We start from the raw sequence: 17,027 nt of genomic DNA on the forward strand, positions 1-17,027 counted from the left end.
AGAAATCATTGAAGCAGAACATTCGCGCTCCTTTAGCCAGCACGTCTTCAGCTATTTTTCTGGCCGCTATACAAGTCGAGCTCAGTCTCAGTCTCTACTTGAGCAATTGATGCTGAAGGGACGCGACCTTATGAATCATACCACGAAGCAACGACAATTGATACAAAATAGGCGTAGAGAGCTTAGCGCATGAGCCAATCACAAGAACGCTATGCGAGGGCGAACTGAAGGTGGACTAATGGCACCCAGGCTGTGGGATGCTCATTGAGAAAACTGCATGGTCATCCTTCAGGCATGCACTGCACCCAAAGGTGCTGCAAAAGGTTGGCTGGAGGCTACAACCCTTTGCGGAAAACAGCCTGGGCAGCCTCTGCCAGCGCAAGTTCCTTTGCCTCCTCCTCAGCCTGAAAGAAGTGTCAGAAAATGGCAGAGACCGTATGTAGAATGTGGAAACTTGCATTTGTTTGCTCGCGTTGCTTTGCTTCAGCTTCTTTCAATGCCATGTACTATAGAAGTCCATGTAAGTTGCCATCTCATCTCATTGGAGAGGGCTAAGGTTTTCTCACCTCTGCATAGATTGCGTTAGAAATTTGGGGTGAGAATGGTGGTATATATGCATCATCTCACCTCTCCCTTTGGCTAGTGTTTCGCGGTGCACGGCATAGCCCATGAATAGTCCATACACGCTTAGTGCAGCCAGTCCACTGACGAAAGTGCGGTGCAGGACGTCTGCTATTATCATCTGTGCGCGACCTGTGGACTGCGAGGATGAAAGTTCGAGAGCGTAAAAGCTGGTGAAAATGCCAGTCGGTCTAATTTTAACGTTTTATGTAATGTAAGTGTTATGCCACAACTCAACAACAATTGCAAGTTGAACGAGTTCCGAGCCCAAGGCTGACCGAACGTTCAGTATTTTTTTGGTACGGACACATACAAATTGATAAATAGAAGTATCAGAGTAGATAGTTTAGAGAAAATGTTGCCATCATATCCGCCAATCTTTGAAAAAGTCGTAATCCATCCGGACAAAGCTGATCATGTAGTCCGACACAGCCCCTCCTTCATCCTCTTCCTCTGCAGCTTGGTCCATCGCGGAAACATCCAAAATTTCCGTACCAGTAGGATGACCGTCCTCCGCACTACTTGGTAACCTGCCTTCGCTCAGGGGAGCGTCTAGCTCTCCCTCAGCACCGAAGTCAGCTTGATCAGCGCCCTCCATGACGTCTTCTTCTCTCGCGGCCACAGCGGCAGCATGAACATCTTCCTTGTCCTCAAACTCAACTAGTGCTTTCGATAGAGCACCTTGATCATCAAACAGGGATCGCCAGTCAAATTCGCCTTTTTGAATGACAAGATCATCCAAAGAGCGTTTCTGATTAGCTTTCAACAACATGGCTTCTTCAACAGTGTGCGCAGAGATAAATCGGTAGATGTGGACATCTCTTATCTGACCGATGCGATGAGCACTGAGGAAATGTTTGATCACTTATGAACGAGGTATGCATTGAGGAAACATCTTACCGATCCTCGCATTGTTTGTCCATTTGGGGGTTGAAGTCGCTGTCGTAGAAGATGACGGTGTCTGCCCCAGTAAGACTAAAGAGGTGGTTAGCAATCACCAAACAAGTGAATTTACAAGCACTTACTTGATACCTACTCCACCCGAACGAGAGGAAGAAATGAAGCAAAATATCCTAGAATCTGCGTTGAACCGCTCAGTGATATATTGCCTGTCTTCGATCTTGGTGGCCCCATCAAGACGAAGATAGAGATAGCCATGGAAGTTGAGGAAAATTTCCAGGATGTCCAAAATCCTTGTCATCTGTGTGAAGATGAGAACACGATGTCCCTCCAACTTCCTCTGTCGGAGAAGGCGACTGAGTTCCTGCAACTTGCCACAATCATATTGGAGAAGCGATGGATCTGGGAATGCTATCTGCAGCTTGACGCTCGCGTGATGCAGGACACTATCAAAGTCAGAAGATTGTCGGGATAAAATGTGCTCGTATCCTGCCAGGGCGAAACGAGGTAGGTCCAAAGCAACCGCGGCTGGAGTGACGAAAGCGAACCTCTCGACCACAGGCTGTAGCTCTTTAGTCCGGTCTGTATAAGTCTTGACCGCCGAATAAAGAGGCAGAGCCGTATCCATGAAGCGATTCCCAACATCCATTGTGGAAAGGGGGAGGATTGGTCGATGACACTGCTTTGCAATGGTCAACAGCTCTTGGCTGTAGACGGGTAATCGGGTACAGCGCAGGCTATTGAGGTAACTGATTTGTGCCCAGCGAGCGATTCGGGCAACCCGCTGTTGGTATGCATGGTAAACACGATATCCTTGAATAGTACGAGTATCCTTTGGTGGCGGCTCCTCAGGCATTTCCGAGACGAGTGGGAGTCGATGCGTCGCATCAAGGCGTCGTGTCTCCAGAGCAGACATCAGAGGGACGTTTTGCTGATCGATAAATCGCAGGCCAAGAAGATCAAGATTAATCTCGTCTTCGTCACTCGCGCGGAGAAGCTGCCGCCGAACTAGTAGCTCCTTGATCTCGAAGTCTGCAGCGACGGAGCGCGTCATAGCGAAGGATGTTACAATCGGACGGACTTCAAAAAGGTCCGGATGATTACAGACTTTGCGGAGCTGCATGAGAATATTTGCGATCTTCTGGTACACACCAGATTGTAAGGCGTCTCTGGTATGCGCACGAGCCATGAACTCGTCGTAGAGAAACCGCTGCCGCTTGGATAAGGGGCACAGAACAAGATGCTCGTACTTGCTCGGGAGCTCTTTCTCCACGTCACGTTTGAGACGCCGGAGCAGATAGGGACGGAGAACTGTGTGAAGTTTGTTCACGCGTTGCATATTTTCGTCATCCAACAAGGTACCCATTTCAATCGCTTTCTCCAAGGGATCTACGTATCAAAAGTAAGCGATGATATGTTACACCCAAAAACGCGAGCATGCGCACTTGAAAACCATTCGCCAAATTCTTTTAGGTTGGCGAAGTTGGTACCAGACATTAGGAATTGCAACAGCGCCCACAACTCAGTTAGATTATTTTGCAGCGGGGTGCCAGTGAGGAGAAGACGCCGAAAGGAGCGGAACATTAAGAGAATGTTCCATCTTTGCGACTTGAAATTTTTGATCATATGCGCTTCATCCAATATCATGTAATACCAAGCTTTGCGCTTGAATATGTGAGCATCGCGACTGGCAAGCGTGTACGAGGTGATGCAGACATTGAAGTGATGCTTATTGTACCACCCTTGGCGGAGTTCCTTGCGGCGTTTCGTTGATCCATGGTAACTCAGAGTCTTGAATCCAGGCAGAAACTTCTTGAATTCCATTTCCCAGTTCAGTAGAACGCTTGTTGGGACAATCTATATGGCTGGTTGGTAAATGAAAAGGGCAAGACGTGAATCACATACAATAAGATGCGGACCCCATATTCCACGGTCACAAGCCAGATGAGCTAGAAGCGATATTGTCTGTATAGTTTTCCTAATGAACAGAGTGAGTTAACACGTTAAACAAGGAATCAAAAGACATACCCCAATCCCATTTCGTCAGCAAGTATGCCGTTTAGATTGTTGACATGAAGGCTTGCAAGCCACTCTAAACCGGACTGCTGGTACGGACGGAGAACACCCCGCAATAATACGGGAACTTTCACCTTGTTTTCAGGGTTCCAATGGACTGGTGCAACGGCGTACGGTTTGAGATACTCTGGTATGTTGTCCTCTTCTTGCTCTGCATCATCAAGTAATTCGGACTCGTCGACTATCATGCCAGGGGCAGGGGATGAGGGGTGAGAGGATGGTGTTTCGGCCACTGGGAAGCCCGTATGATCATCCTTGCTCTCGGGTAGAGTAACTGTACCCATATCAACGTCACCAGTATCTGAAGCCAACGTGTCCGGAGCAGATTCGGCGACTGTCATCCTCATCCCCTTGTCACCATCAATATTTGATTCGGAATCCTCTTCACGACCAGTGACAGTGCTGGCTGGTGAAGGCGCATCATTGAAACTCTCGAAATGGGGAGATCTGTACTCTTCGGTCGTCTGTTCATGCAAGACAGAATCGGTGTCGGTAGGAGTTGGTAGACTGAAAGGAACAAGTGAAGGGGATCCCACAGCCAATACAGACAAGGCGGCCTCTGACTCTTCTCCATCATTCATCTCGGCATCCAGTACATTGACACCTGCTTGGGAGGTGGCGCTTGAAGTATCCTCACCTCCAAGCTGAGTGAGTGGTGGCCCCAGCAATGCCGACGCACTGGTTGCGTCTTCATCTTCATCTTCCTCCTCTTCCTTGAGACTTTCTTCTTCCTCAGCGTTCTCTGTATCTCGGTCACTCGCTTGTAACGAAGATTGCCGGTCCACACCATCAGCATCTGCCTCCTCATCCATTTCAGACCCCGAACTTTCCGAGCCTTCAGAGTCGAATTCACGATCCAGGAAGTGAACAGAAACGCTACTCGATCTGCTGCGAGACATATCACCCCTGGCGAGTTCCGCCTGCTGAGTCTCTAGTATATGACCAGACCGGTCAAGGATAGCATCCAGATGCTCGTGACCACGGCGCCTTTCCTCAGCCTCTGCGCGCAGTCGATGCTGTTCCCGGATGTGCTATGTTGTGGAAAATTAGAGTGATATTCCCAAACAAGACGTAGTGTGCGTACAAAGACAGCCTTTTTCCATTCTTTAGTGACCATCTTGATGGTCGCCTTCGCCAAGGCACGAAGTCGTCTCTCTTCCTGTGTTTTTGCCTTGTCTTCCCGCTGTGCGCGTTGATCCCAATACGCTTTGACGCGAGTCGATATCTGCGCAGCGATGACTCGACCTTTCACTTGCTCCCGTGGTGAACGTTGAGTAATTGCTTCTAAGACCGCATCCCAAGTGTCACGATCTCGCTTTGATTCTTGAAAACTCATGCCTCTCTTTGTTTTGGACATCTCATGGAATGTCGCGCTGTCAACGATGAGCCGACCTTGCTTGCGGAAGCTCTCCATTTTGTCCAGTAGCGCAGCCTTCTTCTGAGCCATTGAATTTAGATCATCCTCGTGTAGATTATGCTCATTAATGGAGACGTATGAGTCCAGAAATTTGGAGAGCGAGGAATGAAACTGTGGTCCGGGAGGATGCTGGCGCGGATTAGAATACATTGGAGGTGGTGGTCGCACTATGAGCTTAATGCGTTTGACCTTAAATTGTGGAGGCGGTGGTTCAACTTCACTGGGAAGTCGGGGAACCATTGGTCTTCGTGTCACCACAGGAGGATGTCGCTGAAAGATGTTTGAGCAAGGAAACCACAAGAGGTAATCAACACTCACCAAAGACTTGCGGCGAGCAAAAATCTCCGATGACACATCATCTGGTCCAGTTGACTTGAGGTCCAAGACATGAGGAATATCTACCGCTTCCGACGCGAGCCCCCCCTGGTATTTCCGCTTCTTTTTTGCGGAAGCGGGGACGGTGGGAGAACCAGTAGGAGAAGCAACAGCTATATTTCTCTTCTTGCCACGTGTAGGCCCCACCGAGATAGAAGTTTCGCCATCCACAGGCAAAATCGGGCCCAGAGGTCTAAGCTTTGGGGGTTGAGATATAGATTTCGCTTTCCCAGACTTATTCGGCGCAACTGATTCAATGGGCACAGAACCATTGACGGGCTCGATCGCTTTCTGCTTTCCTTTTGATTTAGCGGAGAGGGGCAATTCGGGTTCAGGATGCACTCGAGAAGTCGTGGAAGGTAAAAGTGGTGTGGTGAGGTTTTGAACGCGCTCGATATGGGCCCTCCTTGTAGCACGCGATGGACCCGCCGATGTAGAGGCTCGTTCGAGCAGGTCATAGTTCGATTTATACTGTGAAGACAAGATAGGTCGGTCGGTAAGTGTGATGATCTTCGCGTCCTCCCTCTCCACGCACCTCTTGAAACACGATCGAATTGTCCTGCTTGGCCGTCTGGGAACCAATAAGTGCGAAAAAAGCGGAGAATAAGAAGAACTTACAGTCGGGTCATATTCGATGAGGGTCACGAACTTCTCCAAGTGAAAGACCTCCCGCACCTAGTCCGGATATCAAAAAATAAACCCCCAGTGACAACATGAAAGGACTGACCATGGTATCATGTTTATCCATAATCTGGTCCAACTCAGCCTGCTTTTGCAGCAGCATCGTTGTCCTTTCAACAGCAACATCTGCCTGCGACACCGCCTGCGCACCCATGGTAGCCCCGTTCTGCCCACCACGACCCTGCCTTTTCCCATGCCCCAAGCCACCCTTATAACCTTTCTCGCTTTTCTTCGACGACTTTGAGTGTTTTGTCGGCATGTTTTGCAGCCATAAACGTGTATACGCCTAACACCTAACCTGAGCGCCCACGCAAGTCGATCTCCGCAAATCCCGAACGGTTTAGCGAGCTTCTTGGACCTCTAGGTCAGTGGAAAAGAATGGGACCGCTCTGATGAAAAATTGTGGGACTAAATTCTGAACTAGCTGGTCGTTTGAGGTTTCGGGGAAGCGGCAGCCCATTTTTCGACATCATGTTGATGTTTGTTCCGAACAAATAGGAGTACGAGCGCGATGCAAGCTTACTGTTACTAGGCACGTACTTGCAGGACTAGAAATCACACCCGGGATAATGTAGTTAATGTTCGGATTGAATGGAGGAACGAACAAGAAGGTTACTACTGTGAACAACCTGCCATAGCTAGTATCCAATGTACATACAGAGTGCAGGGGTGTCGGCGTGTGGTATTATGTACAAACAGCAAATGCAGTGTGATAGATGGTGCCAAAACAGAATAATGTAGTGATAAATGAAAAGAAACAAAGTCCCATTTAATGACTGGTATACTCAAAATTAGGGAAATCCTGTCCCCATGGGTCTTGACCTGGAAGTCCATACAGTGAGGCAACGTTGTCCTCAGGATACTGTTCAAAGCTACACCAGATTGAGTCTCGAGCTTAAGATCAGAGAGTGGACAGGACTTACGCGCTCGCGTCGCCGTCTCCTGAAATCTTAGGCAGGTAAGGAGCAGTGATCTCTCTATTCCGTAACTTGTCCCAGTCGACCTCGCGGAACCACGGATGTGCGAAGACATCACCTGCGCCATGCCGCATGTTTCCGTACCTCTTGGAAGGCTCGCCCTCCATTAGTTTCAGGATGATGTCTGTAGCATTACCATGAAACGGTGGCCAGCGAATGAAAGCTGGACCACGAGTGATTTTTTCGTAGAGTACAACGGGGTTATGGTCGGGTTGGTGATAAGGAGGAAGTCCTGAAAGCATCTCAAATATTAGCACGCCTAGGGCGTACCAATCAACGCTCTTGTTATACCGTTGCTGCCCTATGATCTGTTGGCGCAAGGTGTAAGTCGGACTTGAAACTTGGAAGATTACCACAGGCGCTTACTTCGGGCGCAAGGTAATCAGGCGTGCCACATAGCGTCCATGTCACTGATGAGCAGTGCTTTGAGAATCCAAAGTCTGCTATTTTGATGTGACCGTCATGGTTGAGGAGGATATTCTCTGGTTTGAGGTCACGATATATAATGTCGAGGGAATGCAGGTGATTCAAAGCAAGTGCAACCTCGGCGGCGTAAAACTTGGCCACGGGATCTGGGAAGCGCTTCCAGGAAGGCGTCGGAACGTTTTTAAGGAAAGGATTGAAAAGGGACTCACATTCGACCGTCGTAGCAGGGTGAAAAGTTCACCACCAGGTACGAAGTCCATGACCATGTATAAGTTTGATGCATCTTGAAACGCGCCCCAAAGGTTAATGATGAAAGGGTGTTGAACTGCTTCAAGCATTATCTTCTCGTTGTTGGTATGCTCGACTTGTTTCGTCCGAAAAATCTTCTCTTTGTTCAACACCTTGATGGCGTAAAAGCGGAGATTGTGCTTGCTCCTGACTGAGAAAGCTAAATGAGACGGTGCCATAGTAAATAACTTCAAGATACATACCTAAATGTACTCTTCCAAAGGAACCCGTCCCAAGGGTTCGTTGTATTATGAAATCAGAGAGCCGGTAAGACGCTTTCGGCCTCGAAGACACACGTGGTAATAGGAGTGGAAGAGACTCGGTGTCAAGGTTGTCCCCCCGCTTGCTCCATTCGCTGGACGACGTTCGCTGTGTTGATATAGAGCCGCGATGGTAGTCTGCAGCAGTCGATATGGGAACAATTGATTGAGAGGTCGGTGTGTACAGCAAGCCTGCAAGTCCAGTCGGACTAGAGTCAGCGATAGACTGCTTCTGGTGGCCAAAATGCCCAATCTTATCAGCCATTCGCTTGATCATACGAACGAGATATGAGTTGTAGAAAGAGGATAATGAGAAGATACTATGGCACAGAAGACTGAAAGAAAAATATGAGGACAAGAAGTGGACAATCAAAGTCTCACAAACATTGAAAGCTTGACATCGGATATCCGTAATTACATTGTTCTTACTCGACCAAATAAGTCACAAACAAAAGTCATAATACAAACAAATTGATGTAATACAACAATTCTTTGTTCAACGATCTCCTGAACGACGATCAACGTACACACGTTCTGCCACCCTGTTCTCAACGTCAAAGTTATTTAACAAACCAGGGACTTGCGTCACTAACTGCCCTGTCTTCTATGATCAGGTGAATGAACTGACCGAGCTGTTGGGAGCGTACCAACTAACTCCAACCGCGTGAAACCAACATCAAAAGCGCTACTCCTCGACTGACCCTGAACTGAACTTCCATGGGTCTTTGTCAATTCACTCCCCACCGTGGTTCTCTCCTTGACCAGGCTGGAGTATACATGTATAACTTACATGCGTGTAGGGGGCCACAGTCGACTCGGGATCATCTCTTTGCTCCGCGCCTTGGACCCCATAACGGCCACTCCTATAGTGGAATGAAAAGCGACCTAAGTTGAATAGGACTACAGAAAGGTCTGCGCTTCAAATCGCGTCCCACTCTCTTTTTTTCACTGTGCCCCTTTGTGCGTCGATATTCCACTCGCACACCGTGTAGGAGATCCTGAAGTGTCTGACGTCTAATGATTGTCGATTTGTCTTAGCATCGTTCTCGTTCTTTCAGTTTCATATATTAGTTTGCATATCATTATTCCTACTCGAAGAACGCGCTAACATACGAAGATAGCAGATCTGGGGTATGAGCGCTTATGAGCACTAGCTACGTGCCGCATGCAGGCAGTACATACACGTACATAAAAGAAAGTGTGCGCGCTGCCGAATATGTCTTGTCAAAATTAATAGAGCCAGCGGACGCAAATGATGCCGTGCGGACTTCCAGAGTTCGTGCGTTGCTGGTCATCGACGGTCGTGCTTTGATCCCGACACGCTTGACATGTTTCGAAACTGCTGTGCTCCTGGACCTGGTCATTTTCTTGGACAGTTGAGTTCTGTTGGGTTTCGACGGTTGCCCAGTCCCACAAAGGTCGATCATCGGTTCGCAATCGGTAAATAATATTGTTAGTCATGGGCGTATAACATGTTCACCTAAACACGCGGGTCTTTTAATTTTCATTGGGGTTTTGCCTCTTGGGTTCTACCGTCAGTACGAGCTTCGTCTACCAGCACATCGCCGACACCTGGGGCTCACTCACTAGAAGGGTTCAGTGCGATTGGCACTGGGGTATATCTGCAAGATATCCGTGAAAAATGCCAGGATACTACATCACCGAAGTGAGTCTCTGTCCATTATTTAGCAATATTAGCTGATGGGGTATATAGCGTCATCTTGATATTTGGATGGAGTGAGGCCTCATAACCTTTGCGTTCTTGTAGTCCGTGTCTAATGAGCCACATCCACAGTGGGAGGACAACTTCGGCATTTGCAGCATTATACCCGTGCATATGCCAAATTATATCCGAACGCATCTCAGATCATTGTTCAGTGCAATTCCGACCTGTTCTGGACTACAAATCGTGCTAGGGTGAGCACCTCACAGTAGTTGCTCACCATTGACTTGTCATCTCACAAAATCAAAAGAAACGGAGTCTCAAGCCTGTCATTGATGCCTTAGAAGCACTGCATTGCTTGCCATCTTCCTCTTCTCCCCAACGGTCCCCCCGCATACTCACACATGCATTTTCCAATGGTAGGTTCGCCCAGGTTAAACTCGGAACAAGCTAAATCCTTGTATGGCAACGCCAGGAGGTTGCCTGCAAATGACTCTTCTTGGACACATGCTGCAGCAGAAATATGGTTCTACATCACTTCCAGAATCATTCACGAGCGCATTGATCCTTGACTCGTGCCCAGCAGTGGGCAATTTGGAATCAATCAAACGCGCAGTCTGCACTGTTGTCCAGAATCCAATTGTCAGACTCATCGTACTCGCCATCGTACACACGAAGCACTCCGTCTGCTTCGGCCTCTCTCTGCTATTCGATAAGCGAATGATCATGCTGGAAAACCTGCAGATAGAAATGTGGAATCCCCGCATCCTATCATGGATGGGCCTCCACACGCCCCGCCTCTACCTTTTCTCGCCCAAGGACAAATTGGTTTCGTGGCAAGAGGTCATGCGCCATGCTGAGACTGCGAAGGAGCGTGGAATGGTTGTATGCTGCGAGCTGTTTGAAAAGAGCGAACATGTAGCACACGCGCGGGTCGAGCCAAAAAGGTATTGGACTGCGGTACAGGAGGTGTGGGCTGTCGCAACCAAGGAGAAGGGGGAGGGTCAGAGGATATCTAACTGATTACATATTTATGTTGAATGATGCGAATTCCCTCCTGCAATGGCATTGCCGGTCACATTGCCACAAATAAACGATGGCAACTGATGGAAGTATTATCGATGAACCAGCATGAATCAGTCTTATCTTGAGAACCCCAAAACTCGCATCTCAGTTCCACTGTAGCACGTTTGGGTCTTGCCGCCGCGATTTGCTCCGAACACCCGTTCAATTGGCTCATGCATGCGTCCAGCGGAAGGGTTGTCCGATCAACCGAGGCTTCTGCCTCCCTATCCGCATTCGGGCCAACAATAACAGAACATCCATATCTGACAACATTCATGATCCTTCCCTCCTGATGGCCATATCTATAGTTATTGGCCATGAAAGATTCGTTCTGAATATCTGCCCGAGGCCAGCTCGCATCCATCTCCAAGCGATCTAGGTGTACCGATGGTGAAACGAGCGGGCATCGGGTGCTGGATCTGCGCCTACCTGTTGCCTTGCCTCCCTCCTGCCTCATCGTAGTCATTAGCGAGCGTTCGAGCCTCTTCTCGCAGACGCGACAACATGTAGTTACGTCTCAATTTCTGTAGGCCATGTGATCGCCAGTATCTGATAGGGGTCTTCAGTGAGACCCGGATCAGTGCGCTGCATTATTGCGTCATCACTACAATGTTGGTGTGCTGGGTTCATATGTACCGAACACACTTGTGCTACTACGTATGTCATACTGACACAATAATTAGGGCAGCGAAACGGCTGCACAAGAAATGTGGTTACTACAGAACTAATGATACAAAGGTTTCCAAGGTATTCAATCGAAGGTCGTACACTCATGTTGCTTTGCAGAAACCTAATTATATGTTAGTTTGACGGTTTCGACAGGTCAGTAATCGTCAACTCACTAGGCTCCCAACCCAAATGTTGCAACTTTCCGCTCTCAACATTGCGGATAAACTGCGTCATCATCTCTTCGTATGGTTTGAACATGGCATCGAACTCTGCATGTGTAGAGGGTGGCTTGCGTGATGGATGATGTGATGCCATAACGTGATTTATGTCTTTTGCCAATTGCATTGCTGAAGATGATGTCGTCGCAGGAACATCACACAACTGGGGACACAGTCAGTTACCGATATATCGTGGCTGCTGCACAGTGTGCTCACAGGTCTGGATCCTCGTGAAGGAATGCGCGTAAACGGCGGATGCAGTTCATCAAGCTCGTCTGTGTTAACTGCGTCGGCACTGACTGCGATATGTCGTGTCAAGCTCGTAGGAGATACATCTGCTGTGTGTGTTGGCCATGTGTCCAATAAAGGAGATCCTGTTGGGGAAGACTCCTCCTTTGTTGCAATCAATGGCAATGACACGCCACGAACACGGACAGGTGATAGTGACCTTGCGGGTGTGGGAAGATGAGGGTGCGGTGCAGTGGGTGATGCACTCATGGACTGTTCCGAGGCCTCTCTTGGCGCGACCTTTGCTTGATGGTATAAGACCCACTTTCTCACTTCCTCGAATTCTGCCTTGATACACATGGCCCAGATTCCAATCATCTCTTTCGTGGGTGACGAGTTGTTACGCAGCAATGGCCTTAGTACTTCGAGTTTCTCTGATGATAAACTTGGGAACACTGTTTGACAAGATAGCGTGAACAAAATATATGCGCGTGTTCAAGAGAGAAAGAACACGCACGTATGCTATCATCGTCTTGCGTTGATTTCTTCCTTTCAGCGGCGCGGTGGCGTTGGAACCAAGTGGTTATAGTGTTTATGATCGGCATGTCCCACATCCCCGGTAATCGTCGCACCTGGTCGAGCAAGTGTTGTCTTTGATATGTATCTGGGTCCAACGTACAATGCTCGGCAAAATCTGAATGAATGGGAAGGGTCAGCACGCCTCTAGCATTGCCCCTGATATGCACCATGCCTCAGCGGATGCATAGCTGGGCGGTCTCGCTGTGTGTCAATGGGTGGTGGACGAACCCTTCAGGAGCTTTGTAGCTTCGGTCGTCAATCTTTTGCGTTTAGCACCTGCTGCTGATGTCTCAGCGAGTTGACTATCTGTCTCCATGTTGTCGAGTGGAGGTTGGAGGGGAGAAAAAGAGATTGCTTGTAATTTCAATGGAGCGGCGGACCTTTGTATAAGTAGCAGTGTAAGCCACTTTGTAGATCCTTATGTAAATCCAACTGCACGGCACGAACACTAAAAATGACGCAATTTTTTCGACCCTGCTTTTCAAAATTCACCACAAGGACAACAATGCCGTGACCTCGTGCGGGGGACATGCGAAATCTTGAGCAAATCTGTCCTATTTTCTTCAATGTTGATCGATAGGGAGGGTCACTTGAACTTGGTAATCTCTTAATAACCAAGTTCGATTGACACAGTCAATTCAGGTCTCTTATATAGTTTGCTTTTGGACCTGTAGCCATGCCTTGTCATTTTGATGCTTTTGCATGCAGGTGAGTCATGTGTTGTCCTCATGGTAGGCTCAGATCACCCTCATTTTATAGGTCACTAACTGCATCCAGGCACTTCGGATCTACACGGGATCTCTATCTATGGTTCCCGCCAGTCATGAGTTAGTTCCCAAACAAGTCGTTTTTTTTTCAAGCAACCACTTTGTGACAGACAATGTCAGAATTTTTAAATGTAAAAACTTCTTGTAATATTACAGCGATAGGGATCGAGCACGGTTGTGCAGCTTCATTTGACACGTATCTGGGGGTGGCGACGCCAGTTTATCTGCTATACCTTGTAATCGCCAACCTTGCACTCTCTTCCTTCTCTCCTTGTCAACAGCGGCATCCCATGCAGTCTTTACAGGCCCGACTTCCGTTTTCAGTTTATTCTCCACAACAACATCCTCCATTTCCATTGTCAAAGCACGCATAATATCACTCTTGAGCACCTCGCGCGGCCGGGGTGGCATGCTTGTTTGAGAAGTGACCATAGGTGTCTCATGGATCGCGCGCAGTTCCATATCTAGCATAATCGATACTGGAGTCACAGAAAATTGTGGTGTATATCAGAATTTAAGGGTTAGATGCTTAGAAAGGTAATGGTTCACTCACACTCCCGTTCTGTTGTCTTTGCCAGGGCACCAAGCCTCTCGGCCAAAGCGCGTACGATCTGCTGATCCACTGCGGGATCTCCCCGCATCAGTGAGGGAAAAAGGACTGGTGCCACACGCGACAATGCAACAGACAGGAAGAAGAAGATCTGATGGAGGAGGAGAACATGTTGGTATACCACCCGTTTAGGAAACAGAACATCGAGGATCGTGGCATGCGAGGGTGCTGCATCGATAAACGGACTCGGTGATAATGCGGAAGGTGAGGGGGCAAGGAGGAGATAAAGTTCCGATGCAAACAGGCAAATAAAAAGCAGATAACGCCACTAAAAACAGGCACAAAGAAGCTGGTTAAAAGGGGAAGCGCAAGTATGCTTTGTACTGACTGCTGCTATAGGACTGGGTTTTCCAATAGCTGAAAAAAGAATGAGACCAGCGCCGGTCATGATGTGGTACAATGACGAGCTCAGTAGTCCGCGCCGGAGATACTCGCGCATCGTCGTACACTCTTTCCACTTCAGAACATCAGGTCCGAATCTGAAACAGAGACTTGAGATGACCAAGCCGTACCGCTCACAACAACACCCACCTATCGTATGCGAACCTAACGACAGGGTCCTTCAAGGCTTCAAATGCATCTCTAACCTCGATGAACAGTGCTTCTCCCGATGGACCCACTCGATCTGGATGATATTTCCTTGCGAAGCCACGGAACGCCATCTTTAGTGTGGCATCAGTGGAATTCGGATATATGCCGAGAAGCTCGTAAAAGTTGTTTGCGATGCTTCCGGAAGCGTCCAAGAAGTTGTAGATGAGATAACAGAGGACAACTGCTGCAAAAGTAAGTCGATAGTGTAATGCATAAGCGGGCGTTCGCGGGTCAGGTGGAGGCCAGTGAAAGATACTAAAAGATGTGTGGTGAATTACACGAAGGGCTTGTTTTGTTGCGAAATCTGGGAGGTACGACCAGCCAACAATACGGAAGAGCGCTGCTGACATGAATTGGGATCTAGAGAAACTGTAGTCGCATCAGTCAAGCTATAAAGATCAACATCGATGAAAACAAAAAAGCTCAGGGCTGCAAGCAGCCAGATAATCTCATGTCCTTGACTATACTGAGCACCACATGTCCGCTGGAACTCGTGCCTGCTATTTTTCCGCACATAACCACATACCCAAACATTTATCTCGAGTCTGGGTACTTTATAATGTGCGTACCCGTACAAGGACGGGCAGATCTCGCGTTTAAAAGAAATCCACGTCTAGAGACCACCCATAGCAGACAAATCTCTGCTGCCAGGGCTCGGCTAAAACGCCACAATTCACCTGCAACTTTGCAATCACCTAAGACTGCAAAGACTGCAAATAACTGCGAGGTGAGGGCTCTGCCTTTGCTGACGGGCTATAGGCCTTTCAGCCTCGCCAGCCAATGAGAGCCACGCAATGTCGGTCTGGCCTTACAATGCAATGCGGTGAGCTGGGGCAATGCAATGGGAAACAGACACTTTTGGGGCTCAAGAGCCAGGGACAGCTTGCATCACAGTATTATGTCAAAGTCGACCCTTTTACTTGGACATCATGGCGAACAAGAGAAGAATATGACCACTTGCCTATCTGTATGTGTTACGGAAATGCTCGCCGGAAGCTATTTTGTCGTCAACAGTACAAGGTTATATGCATGGAATCTGTCGTCCAGGATGAAACAAAGGTCGCGGGGAGTTTGCGGGGAGTTGCTGGGACTGAAGAAGGAGAGAAGGCGTGCGAATATTTTACCTCATACCAGCAACAATGTTTGGACACGTCGGTATACGTCGATCCCTTCTACACTCCACGACGCTCAAATTTTTGGACCATCAATTGGAGAACCGCAGTACGCTTGTTGGAAGATATAGGAGAAGTAGTCACGTCAAAACATGAATTTATTTCGGTTGCTCGGTTCGCGTTCGCGCTGCTTTAAAGTTGTCCAGGAAGTTGACAGGTCGTGGTTGCAGGGGATTTGGCCCACTTGGCCTCTATATTCATCCTTATCCATAAAGTTCACAAGACCAGGTCATGCAGGGGTGGGTTCTTTACTTTAGAGCCGCTATTTTGTTCTTACTCAGACGTGTTGCTTGTACGCACACCAGGTATTTCCTTCAAGACGCAGGCTCTCTACGCCCTCGTATTTTTGACGCGTTACATTGACCTGCTATTCCGCTGGATATCTCTGTACAACTTCGTGATGAAGCTATTCTTCATAGGCAGCAGTTGCTACATCCTCTACCTCATGAAGTACCGTTTCCGGTGCGTACTCACTGGTGTTCCCCCATTTCATGAATATTGACCTTGGTTTTGACAGACCAACGCACGACCCTTCCATTGACACGTTCAAGATTGAATATCTCCTTGGGCCATGCATCTTTCTGTCATTGATATTCAACTACAAGTTCGAGCCAACCGAGATTCTTTGGACGTTCTCCATATATCTCGAATCTGTCGCCATTTTCCCCCAGTTGTTCATGTTGCAACGTACCGGCGAGGCGGAGACAATCACGACACACTACCTTGCCGCTCTGGGTATTTATCGTGCTCTGTACCTTCCCAACTGGATATATAGGTACGCTCGCTTCCAGTGGGTTCTGTTGTTCATGACCGGACGGTTTTGCCTTACAGATACTTTACGGAGGACGTGGTGGATCCTATAGCTGTGACAGCTGGACTGGTGCAAACCGGGCTTTACCTCGACTTCTTCTACGTCTACTTTACAAAGTGGGCCTTTCACATGTTTCCCGCACCAACTGTATACTTACCAATGACGTCAATCCCAGAGTCCTCCACGGACAGAAGTTCGAGCTTCCGGCATGAGTTTACGTATCTTGGTCTGTCGGAGTCCGCCGACGTCATCGAGCAGAGCTTTACATATCACGAACCGCTCTTGGACATTCATGTATACTTGGGAGACCATAGAATCTTGCGTTACATGGAACCGAAATATCTCATTGAGCCAAGCAACAAGTCGGGCCTGTTAATTTTATGGGTCGAGGTATTATGAATCTACTCAAACAACCCTGTTCAGGCATCCATTAAGTGATGCGTTTCGAGCTTTCTATCAGTGATGCACCGGGGTAATGTGGGGGTATTTCTTTTATGATCTGTCAGGATGCCTTCTAATTAAACAGCTACCTCTCTCTGCACGTTTTGTAGCATTCACTGTGATTGAATGGTGAAACAACAGGGATGTGCCTCCGACAAGACCACGAACTTCTCGCGCCAATCAGTGTGGAAT

At 48.3% G+C, this 17,027-nt stretch overlaps 8 protein-coding genes across 8 annotated transcripts; 2 read left to right on the top strand and 6 right to left on the bottom strand.

Moving 5' to 3' along the window:
- Positions 1-43: 43 nt before the first annotated feature.
- Positions 44-859, bottom strand: EDB91DRAFT_391266 (uncharacterized protein). The gene is made up of 4 exons (XM_041327089.1): positions 567-859; positions 459-506; positions 128-404; positions 44-66 (listed from the first exon to the last, which is right to left on the bottom strand). Exons 1-2 carry the CDS (start codon positions 740-742, stop codon positions 494-496), a joined length of 189 nt encoding a protein of 62 aa, XP_041176669.1. The 5' UTR covers positions 743-859; the 3' UTR covers positions 44-66; positions 128-404; positions 459-493.
- Positions 860-985: 126 nt separating this feature from the next.
- EDB91DRAFT_1054177 (SNF2 family N-terminal domain-containing protein) lies at positions 986-5,254 on the bottom strand (the record flags this gene model as incomplete). The annotated part of the gene is made up of 7 exons (XM_041313812.1): positions 986-1,466; positions 1,522-1,596; positions 1,647-2,910; positions 2,967-3,378; positions 3,427-3,499; positions 3,550-4,628; positions 4,682-5,254. The coding sequence occupies 7 exons, from the start codon at positions 5,252-5,254 to the stop codon at positions 986-988; spliced, it is 3,957 nt and encodes a 1,318-aa protein (XP_041176670.1).
- A 148-nt stretch (positions 5,255-5,402) lies between these two features.
- On the bottom strand, positions 5,403-6,601 carry EDB91DRAFT_391375 (uncharacterized protein). Its single transcript, XM_041327091.1, has 3 exons — positions 6,117-6,601; positions 5,925-6,064; positions 5,403-5,860 (listed from the first exon to the last, which is right to left on the bottom strand). Exons 1-3 carry the CDS (start codon positions 6,327-6,329, stop codon positions 5,503-5,505), a joined length of 711 nt encoding a protein of 236 aa, XP_041176671.1. The 5' UTR covers positions 6,330-6,601; the 3' UTR covers positions 5,403-5,502.
- Positions 6,600-8,418, bottom strand: EDB91DRAFT_391320 (kinase-like domain-containing protein). Its single transcript, XM_041327090.1, has 5 exons — positions 7,965-8,418; positions 7,683-7,912; positions 7,414-7,629; positions 6,994-7,355; positions 6,600-6,942 (listed from the first exon to the last, which is right to left on the bottom strand). The coding sequence occupies exons 1-5, from the start codon at positions 8,296-8,298 to the stop codon at positions 6,840-6,842; spliced, it is 1,245 nt and encodes a 414-aa protein (XP_041176672.1). The 5' UTR covers positions 8,299-8,418; the 3' UTR covers positions 6,600-6,839.
- Positions 8,419-8,980: 562 nt separating this feature from the next.
- Positions 8,981-10,707, top strand: EDB91DRAFT_1284911 (uncharacterized protein; the record flags this gene model as incomplete). Its single annotated transcript, XM_041324781.1, has 6 exons — positions 8,981-9,461; positions 9,561-9,687; positions 9,736-9,758; positions 9,817-9,938; positions 9,995-10,103; positions 10,160-10,707. The coding sequence occupies exons 1-6, from the start codon at positions 9,350-9,352 to the stop codon at positions 10,705-10,707; spliced, it is 1,041 nt and encodes a 346-aa protein (XP_041176673.1). The 5' UTR covers positions 8,981-9,349.
- A 721-nt stretch (positions 10,708-11,428) lies between these two features.
- Positions 11,429-12,759, bottom strand: EDB91DRAFT_1082448 (uncharacterized protein; the record flags this gene model as incomplete). The annotated part of the gene is made up of 5 exons (XM_041315492.1): positions 11,429-11,445; positions 11,592-11,799; positions 11,853-12,319; positions 12,382-12,558; positions 12,672-12,759. The coding sequence occupies 5 exons, from the start codon at positions 12,757-12,759 to the stop codon at positions 11,429-11,431; spliced, it is 957 nt and encodes a 318-aa protein (XP_041176674.1).
- A 448-nt stretch (positions 12,760-13,207) lies between these two features.
- On the bottom strand, positions 13,208-14,976 carry EDB91DRAFT_391482 (DnaJ-domain-containing protein). The gene is made up of 4 exons (XM_041327093.1): positions 14,352-14,976; positions 14,149-14,299; positions 13,764-14,088; positions 13,208-13,689 (listed from the first exon to the last, which is right to left on the bottom strand). The coding sequence occupies exons 1-4, from the start codon at positions 14,759-14,761 to the stop codon at positions 13,361-13,363; spliced, it is 1,215 nt and encodes a 404-aa protein (XP_041176675.1). The 5' UTR covers positions 14,762-14,976; the 3' UTR covers positions 13,208-13,360.
- Positions 14,977-15,529: 553 nt separating this feature from the next.
- On the top strand, positions 15,530-16,784 carry EDB91DRAFT_391477 (ER lumen protein retaining receptor-domain-containing protein). The gene is made up of 6 exons (XM_041327092.1): positions 15,530-15,697; positions 15,754-15,822; positions 15,889-16,045; positions 16,101-16,358; positions 16,415-16,510; positions 16,570-16,784. Exons 1-6 carry the CDS (start codon positions 15,676-15,678, stop codon positions 16,604-16,606), a joined length of 639 nt encoding a protein of 212 aa, XP_041176676.1. The 5' UTR covers positions 15,530-15,675; the 3' UTR covers positions 16,607-16,784.
- The last annotated feature ends 243 nt before the right edge of the window (positions 16,785-17,027 follow it).

Source organism: Suillus paluster, assembly GCF_016628075.1.
Source record: "Suillus paluster strain FC165 chromosome Unknown EDB91scaffold_29, whole genome shotgun sequence".
NCBI lineage: Eukaryota > Fungi > Basidiomycota > Agaricomycetes > Boletales > Suillaceae > Suillus > Suillus paluster.